The sequence below is a fragment of the Dichomitus squalens genome (assembly GCF_000275845.1).
Source record: "Dichomitus squalens LYAD-421 SS1 unplaced genomic scaffold DICSQscaffold_5, whole genome shotgun sequence".
NCBI lineage: Eukaryota > Fungi > Basidiomycota > Agaricomycetes > Polyporales > Polyporaceae > Dichomitus > Dichomitus squalens.
In genome coordinates this window covers 1,075,239-1,083,970 of record NW_006766887.1, presented here as the reverse complement: position 1 = coordinate 1,083,970, position 8,732 = coordinate 1,075,239, and the positions used below count along the sequence as shown (strand labels likewise).

The 8,732-nt window shown below is 55.7% G+C and overlaps 2 protein-coding genes across 2 annotated transcripts; one reads left to right on the top strand and one right to left on the bottom strand.

Annotated features, from left to right (window-relative positions):
* Positions 1-1,705: 1,705 nt before the first annotated feature.
* On the bottom strand, positions 1,706-4,941 carry DICSQDRAFT_101190 (uncharacterized protein). Its single transcript, XM_007363061.1, has 3 exons — positions 4,779-4,941; positions 3,730-4,332; positions 1,706-3,317 (listed from the first exon to the last, which is right to left on the bottom strand). Exons 2-3 carry the CDS (start codon positions 4,157-4,159, stop codon positions 2,143-2,145), a joined length of 1,605 nt encoding a protein of 534 aa, XP_007363123.1. The 5' UTR covers positions 4,160-4,332; positions 4,779-4,941; the 3' UTR covers positions 1,706-2,142.
* Positions 4,942-7,771: 2,830 nt separating this feature from the next.
* DICSQDRAFT_178778 (uncharacterized protein) lies at positions 7,772-8,732 on the top strand (the record flags this gene model as incomplete). Its single annotated transcript, XM_007363060.1, has 6 exons — positions 7,772-7,816; positions 7,945-7,951; positions 8,022-8,037; positions 8,099-8,169; positions 8,290-8,428; positions 8,488-8,732. The coding sequence occupies 6 exons, from the start codon at positions 7,772-7,774 to the stop codon at positions 8,534-8,536; spliced, it is 327 nt and encodes a 108-aa protein (XP_007363122.1). The 3' UTR covers positions 8,537-8,732.

Genomic DNA, 8,732 nt, shown 5'->3' with positions numbered 1-8,732 from the left:
AACAATGGAAATCTGACGTCGCTCCTGCAGGCCAGTTCTCTTGTTGCTATCTCATCATTTCCCGCCAGCTCAATTTCTCGAGCGCGAGTTGCATCGGGCTATATTGGCTGCGCCGGACAAGGTGTGTTTGCTGTGTCCCCGTTGTTCGTACTATCAAGTCCTACCGAGATTGACCGCCGCGGGCCCGACCCTGCGGCAAGCGCTGCCGCCATTGGGAACGGTGCGAACAAGAGGTGGCCTCTCATCTGCACCACATATCAATCGCACAGCAGAGATCCAAGGTTTGGCATTCCGGCTTTGACCGACAAACCATGCTGGCAGGTATCCTGGACGAAACGCAGCAACGCACAAACACCAGTCCACCCGACCGTGTTTGACAAATGTCTCAAGTCGATGACCCAAAAACAGCTCATCAAGACCGTCAATGATGTCTGGGCAAGTTCGATTGCTCGCGAGTTAGCAGTTTGCCATAGTAATTTCGCGAGCAGCATCCGATGTACAAGATTTCTATGCTGGCACATCCTGAACCATCTGTTGAGCTAACTGGCGGTACGGTGTACATCGACAAAGAACAGGACACCGAGTTCATCAAGCTATGGAGCGATGTCTGCCTCGAGATCGTCAGAGATCGTTTGAGTAGCTCTCCCGAAACAGCAAACGGCGCATCGGGTAGAAAGGTATTTGTACATCACAGAGTATTTCGAAGGTCGCCAAGGAGAGGACACTCCTGTTAGACGGCTCTACCCGCTTACGAACTCCTCTTCAACGACCGCCCCCCCCAGATCTTGGTACGTTCTGAGCTACTCGTTGAATGCTTGCGCGTTTCATTGAAAGGTAACGTGTCGTCTCATAGGGGCTGATCAAGAAAAGTAGAGTCACGGAAGCCGAGCTCACCGTTCATCATTTCGTGGAGATGCCCCTGCAAGTCCTGATCCTGGACGGTGAAATAGAGAAGGTGGGTAGTGCTCATGCATCTTGAGACAAAACACGCCTCACACGCTATGAACATCAGATTCCGGCTTTCCATATCCCGAGAATGAAGACGATATGTCCACAAGCGGGGACGACCGACCATCGCACAGACGACGTCGCCGGTACCACAGGGGCGAGTATAATGACAGCTCTCAGGGGAAAGAGAAGAATGGACACTTCTCCAGCGACACAGAAGGTAAAACCAACCCTTCCGGAGACGGCCATTGGGGCCGTCCGGTAGCCGAAGTATCGTGGCGTCGAATTCTAGTAGGGATTCTGCAGGGCCGCAAATCTGCGAGATGGCAGGCCTGCCGTTGCCCGGTCGATTTGCGTATCGTGCTGTCTACGACTCGGAGGAGCGTGTAACGTTGGGCCTCGAGCAGACACCGTGCACCGTCTGTCCTGTCTCTGACTTCTGTCGTGAGGGAGGGCCCGTCAATCCTGAGGAATACATGAAATGGGAATGTACTACGAGACCCAGGTGTCTGTTGGAGGAGCGTCGCTAAAATAGTTCGATCATGTCACAAGTATCTTGTGGACCTTGCACATTCCGGGTCAATATAGTGTCTACACATGTTGGATGTCTCGCCCGCGCAAAGTCTGCCCCAAAAGCACTTCGGGACCCCACCGTTCTAGCGTGCCCATTTTGTCAAGGTCATGTGCGGTTTACTGCCTCCCCCGCGATTTCGAACACAGACGCACTCATCGTTTGAGCACGGCATGAGAGAGTAGCAGGTGCTCCACATACAGAGCCACATAAACAGATATAATAAAGTGCTCTACACTACTGGCCGTCGCGGCCATACACATACACGCATAACGCATAATACGAAATCCGGGCGCAAGGTGAGGCCTATACGATATACCGCAAACAGTCCGCCCAACCAGTGACGCATGAGGTGAGCTAGTGCGAAAGACACGACATAACAGAGAGTAGCAGCAGCAGAGACGAACGAAAGGGGAGACAGAAAGAGCAGAGAGGGGGCGATATGCACATTTTGCGACACGCAAACTTGCCGCTAGCCAAGTCGACCAGTCCGCGTCCAAACATACTTGCGCGTACCACATATAACCATCAAACACACCCACATATCACCCGCTCGTCCGCCCGCTCATCGGCCCAGAGCGTCGCTCATAGGCCCAGAGCGTCGCTCATAGCTGGCTCGCGGCTCACTCGCGTGGAGCTGCGGATTGTGAAGCGGGCGGAGCGACGTGCCAAACAGTCGAGCCCTCCTTGTTTCCCTTCTCCTGCCTCGACAAAGGCACGGCAGGCGCCGGTGCTGACGACCCCTCGCCTTGCTGCTGGGCCTGTTGCTGCTGTTGCTGCGAGCCGGGAGTCGCGGGCGGCTGGGAGCCCTCCGGCGGAGGCGCACCAGCAGCGCGCATCTCGTCGATGCCCCGCTTCACACCCGCCATCATCCTGTCCGTCCGTTCCAGCAACTCTTCGAGCCGCTTCCGCTCCTCCCCGAGAGCGCGGTAGTGCTGGTCGAGGTCGGCAAGACTGGGCACGCCCTCGATGACCTGGGGAGGGACCATATGTGCGCCGGTGTGGTAGAACGACGGCCCAACGTGCCCAAACTGTGGCGGCGCGTGCGCGGGGACGTGAAGCGGCGGAGGAAGGCCGTAGGGGGCACCAGGTGGCGGAGGATTCATTGTGTGCTGAGCTACAGGGGAGTGTGTTCTGCTGGGGACACCCGGGCCTCCGACGTTGCCCTGGGCTGAACCAGAACGAACATAGCTTGGGGGCGGAGGCGGGACACCGACATACTGCGTGTTCATAAGGCTCGTAAGCACTTCAGGGCCGAGCGTAGCGATGAGTCCCGGGAGCGCCTGGGTGGCGTGGTGGGGGAAGGGGTTGCCACGGGGAGCACCAGGACCGTAACGATCGAGGTCTTGCTGATGCATGTGCTGGCTGCCCGACGACTCGCCCATGCCCTGCATCATCGTCTCGCCCCACTGACCGGCTTGCGCGACACTGCTGCCTTCCCGTGAGTCGCGAGGTCCGCTCCTGCCAGTCGTCCGACGGGCCTTGCGTGGCTTGCCTTCGTCATCCTCGTCATCCTCGATACCCTCGGCATCCTTATCGCGCGCCTTCGAGGTACGTGGGCGACGTGCCCGCTTCTTCGGCTGCTCCTCCTCGCTCTCCGTCTGCGCACCGACCGACCCGGAAGGCAAAGCGCGACCGACGCTGGCGAGAACTTCAGCTGCAGCTTGGTCGGTCATGCGATCCTGCGGTGTGGGAGAGCTGGGCGCCCCGGATGCGGCAGGGACGCGTTTCCTCCGCTTGATGACCGTCTTCTTCATCGAATTCGGGCGATGCGTGCCGTGTAGCTTGAAATAGAGGCCTGCGATATACCAGAGAGGAGGAGGAGAAAAGGAGAGAGAAAGTAGCGCGTCAGCAGATGTTCAACCTCAACAATTGTTGCCGAAGCAGAAAATCGCTCCAGCCTCTCCCGTCATCACCGTCCAGTCAGGGACAATGCGGCGCCGCCCGTACGACCACTGCATCGGGCCTCAGACGACAGCACCCACGAGCGGACGTAAATCCGACAGCATCGACCAATGGGAGATTAGCCGTGCACACGCTATCTGATAAGATATCACCCGTCTGATAAACGAGGTGAGATCATATCTAGGCCCCTTGAGACAGGCGCCTTACAAACGCTCAACAAAAAAGGACAAAGGACACCACGCCCCAGTCGTGTTGCAACAAAGAGAGAAGAGATAGATAGGATCTGGTCGAGACTAAACACGTACCACAAGCATTGCAGATGTTGTTTCCGACATCATCTCGCCTCCACAACGGAGTCGTGCTGGTACCGCAGTTCGCGCAACTGAGGGCACCGACTTGGCTGCGTATCCTCGAACGACCACTGCCGCCAGGTGTCTGGGAACTGATAACGGGGGAGGATTCTGCACCTGACGTCTCCGTGACCTGCTCGGCGCCGGGAGCAGCCGCCTCCACCTTCTGCATTGGAGCCTGCCCGTTAGTGGGCTCGATCACGCCTGCTTGGATGGCGTTGTTATAAGTAGGGCATCCATTACAAGCGGACGTGCCTCCAGTGCCGTCACAGCGGCCATCGCCCGGACAAGTGCCGCCTTGATGCTTCTGGGCTGCCGCGCGAGACGCTTCCGTCGGTTGACTCTTCGTCTGATGGAGAGCGGGGGAAGCAGCGGGAGTAGGCATTATGGGAGGGGAAGACGTCCTGTGACCTTGGTTCTGGGCCTGAGCTTGAGCTTGGGACTGGAATGGGCTTGTTGGAACGGCTTGCTTCGCGTTGGGATGGGTAGCCGACTGCAGCGTTGATGTACGGCCAAGGGAGAGGGGACGAGGAACGTGCTTCGTCCTATAGTAGAGGCCTGGGGAAGGGTGATAAGTCAACGAGGCGATGGAACGAGAGGCACGGCGATATTATCAGCGCAAGCAGAGCGACATGAGCATGACTGCAGGCCCATCATGAGTTGGATTGTCTAGAGGAGGTGGGCGAGATGAGTGTGCAAGCGCAACGCAGACTCGCGATACCGCAAGCCCCAAAGCAGCCTACGCTCCGTGAGAGCATGCGGTAACACGGCCTTGAACCAGCAAAGGACGTCCGCCGCAAGGCAAGTGTTGTACACGCGCTCTACGCATAGATGCAGCGAGGTATCGATATGATTGCCCCCGAGACTACGAACGAACGCGTAGGACACGTGGCGCAGGAGGCAAATCATCACATCCCGGGACTCGAGAGGGAGATGAATAGAAGAAGCGTAGATATCCGCGGCGGAGATAGGGAAAGCCAAGAGTAGGAAAGACTGGTACTCACCACAAGCGTTACAGATCGACTTGCCGTCGTCACCGCGTCTCCACTGAGGCGTCGTGACAGTACCACAGTTGGTACACGCCAATTCAGAATTAGCGGGGGGGCTGTTCTGGTCTGCTGCAGGATCACTGGTGTCTCCAGAGCGCTCCTTTAACGCTGGATCAAGGGGAAAGGGGGGGTTTGTGTTCCGGCCTTGTATGGGCGGAAGGGGGGCGGGCGCGATGAGAGGAGATGCGTCGTCGTCGTTCCTCGAGTGATCGGAGGCGGGTGGGGTGTGTATATGACCGTTGAACTGTAGCCTGGACATAGGTGGCAGCGCATTATTATGCATGTTCACAACGGGGGACTCCAGCGCGACCGGGGCCATTATACAGGACGGGATTAGGTGAGAATACAGTTGCGAAGCAATTATTAGGCAAGTCTCGAGTAAGAAAGAAAGACGTCGCCAGAAGACGACAAAAAGGGGTACGTCGTCGAGAACACCGACAGGACGGACAACGAAGGCAGGTGAGCTGGAGGTGTCGAGATTCGACGGCCGGGGAGGATGATGAAGGTAAAGAGACAAAAAGTCAGCAGGGCGGACGTCTCTTGATAAAAACCCTGATAACGCACAATCCAGCCCCCTCCAGCCAATCACGGCCGCCCCATTAGCCCCCCTCAAGCCAGCGTCTATCACGAGATTCCCTTACCCCTTTGTCTGGTTATCTTATCGTGCGGCGTTAACCCCTTCCTTGTATCTGCCTACGCCGTACACATGCTCCAAGCAGTCTACATACTCTGCCCATTTTCTGAGAGACAGCCGCCACGCGCTGTGCACGATGACAGTTGGTGCCAGCATTCGATGAAGTGAACCCGTGACTGCCCCGGAGGCTTCTTGTCGCGTATGCTCCGAAGCGAGCCGCCACTCAGCCGCCAGCCTGCTTTCCGCTAAGGTAGATCTTATCTCCTAACCCAACATCCAGGATGGCCTAGTCAGCCAGCGTTCGTAATCTCCCTCTGCATAAGTACTCGTCCGCGGCCGATCTCATGTCCCCTGTTCGAGGATATTGAGCACAACTGACCCCACGTGTGTGTGTAGGTCTGCAGGACGCCGTGAAATATTGACCTCCGGAACCGGGACACGCGGCGTGCGTTGGGCGGCTGAGCGATATTCTCAATTTCCCCGCATCATGACGAAAGCCACTCGATCGCCCAATGAGATCAGTCGAGACTCGTTCCTCCGACCCGGGAACATGGAACCAATTTCTGGCGCCTCGTGAAAGGCGCAGATCGGTGGCTTTTGTTACGCTTCCCCGCGCACGTCAGCCTCTTATTCTCCTCGCGCGACCGCCCGAACTGATACCGGCTAGATCATTGCGGCCTTATCTCGTTGTCTTCGCCTCCGCCCTGCTCCCATCAGTGTGAAACTCTCCGGATAGCGCGCGAACGCCTCATTTTCGGATGATATGTACGTATCATGTCACAACCGTATCAGATCGGTGTTGCGAGCAAACATGACACAATCAAGAACATTGGTGTCCGTGGTCAAATCTGTTCACATACTTAGAGGTCGCCGCGGACACTTACATATTCGATTCACTGTGATCTGGAATTAGACGAGCTACATAGCTAGCACTGCGGAAAAACTTGTTGTAGAGATGCAGCGCGTCAAGATACATATGCCACAAGACGGTGCTCATGCTGCTGATCAGAATATGGCGCGCGGTGGCGAACAGATAGTGAATCCTGAGTCAATGAGTATCAATACTGGAACACTTGTGCGTCTGTACCTGTGGCCCCTCGCAGCCCAGATTTCTCCCCAGGTTCCGAACTCAGAGATGCGGATAATTGATGACGTTCTGGGGCCCCGACTGGATGCGCGTCGCGGTTCGGTCTGCTGTCACACATAGTGCTGGGAAAGTCTGCATTCGACTGCCGTGGTTACATAAGGCCAACTTGAAGAGCTGTCTAACCTAGACAATCTGCGTCATAGCTTCACTATAGCGAACAAACTCATAGGTCGACGAATAACAGTCCGGTAAGACGGAACATTTGCGTCACACAACGGACCGTGGGCAGGAGCAAGACACGATTAGAAGTGGTGAACTTAGGTTCAGCATGCATACATCGCCGACTGCGGTCCTGATTGCGAAGGCGACATTGTTGCCTGAGTGCCTCTGGTGAAAGGACAGCGCGTTTGCCTGTGTGAGAACTTTGGATATCTGAAGCTCGCAGATTCACCTATGTTAGGCAGTCCATTGACATCCAACCTCGTCCGATCCCCTGAAAGGCTTACAATTTCTCGGCCATCGAGGGATGCGAAGACCGTGAACTTGGCTGCGTGAAGTATTCCTTGCGTGAGAACGGGGTTTGCCCGCGCTGATTTTTTGTCATACAGTGCCTCGTTAGCTGCCGCATACAGGTCTACCGTCTGGGTCTGATGAACCTCGGTCTTACTTTTGGATTGCGGCATGCCCAATCACAACTGAACTTTCAGGACAGTTTAGCGTCCGTGCTCGGGGCCTGCACGCAGGACTGCCGTTGCATCGCCGCCTGCTTCCGCTCACAATTATGAGTTCATGTGATCTCCTGTATATGCCAGGTATGCTGACCGACTGACTCACCGAGGTCTATGTAATTATTGTCGCTACATTAGCATACACCCTAACATGGACCGGCCCGTTTGTGAACGGAACGACGACAGTTGTGACTTTGTACAAGGTCAGACTATTATAGAGTAGAATTATGCAACAGAAGACAGTTTTATAAGGCAGCAGAATGATAAGCGATTTGCTCCAGTTCTGTTCAGTTTAGACCGCAACACTGAGGAATCGAAAGCAGCTTCAAGAGTTGATCGTGAGCGTCTTGTTCATCCGGGCGCCAACGCCACGTGGCGCCAATCGCAGTGGCTTCTGGGTGGTAGAGGCGATTTTGCACAAGCCATCCGACCCGGCCCCCTCAAGATCAAGACACAATGGTGAGTCTACGTCTGTATTCTGCTCCCCTGGAGGATTTCCATGCAGTCGGGATACGTGTCCGCGTTTGAACGGAGCGAATTGGAGGTATTAGGAGGGTGGATGGGATGAATCGTGTTCGGATGACGGTCCCTCGACCTGGAGGTTCCTCTGGCGTGCTATATCGTATCCGTCTCCCGATTCCACCTGTGCTGACAACTTTGCTCTCCTTGTAGACGAAAGGTTCGTGGGCAATGGGATGGAGAGTACTGGAGACGATGAGACTGATTTTTATGTTGCTGACGGTGCATAGGTACCACCTCCTTCGGGTGCGTAGCATTCATATTCTTCGTTCCTCCTTGGACGCTTAACATCTATCTTATCATATAGTAAGAGGCACACCAAGTCCCACACCCTCTGCAGGCGGTGTGGCAACCGTGCCTTCCACAAGCAGCACAAGGGTGCGTAGGATCTAAGCCCCTTGATCTATCACATCCTCCTCTCGATGCCCATCTCCTCCCTCCTCGCTCGATATCTGTCTGGCATTGCGCAAGTGTGTTGACTGACTTCGCTCGGTCCAGAGTGTGCGCAGTGCGGTTACCCCAGCGCGAAGCTGCGGTCTTACGAGTGGGGCCAGAAGGCGAAGCGCCGAAAGACCACTGGCACTGGCCGCATGCGCTACCTGAAGACCGTGTCGAGACGCTTCAAGAACGGCTTCAGGTATGTTACGTATCTAAATCGACTCCTTGAAGTGCTCACGATCTTTTTTTGCACCGCAGGGAGAACACGCGCGCAGTCAAGCGGACCAAGAAGACGACGGAGGCATGAACATCTGCATGGGTCTTATTCCTACCATCAACTGCACCACACGAGCTGCTGGCTCTTCTTTGTCTCGCATCGCTCTCCCTCCGTATATGTCTTGCCCCCTGTATACTGCTACACAAGCACCGGCACAAGCTGCCACCCACGCAAAATACATGAGCTATGCCATGCGAGCTTTCTATGCATGACTTTTAAATCCCCC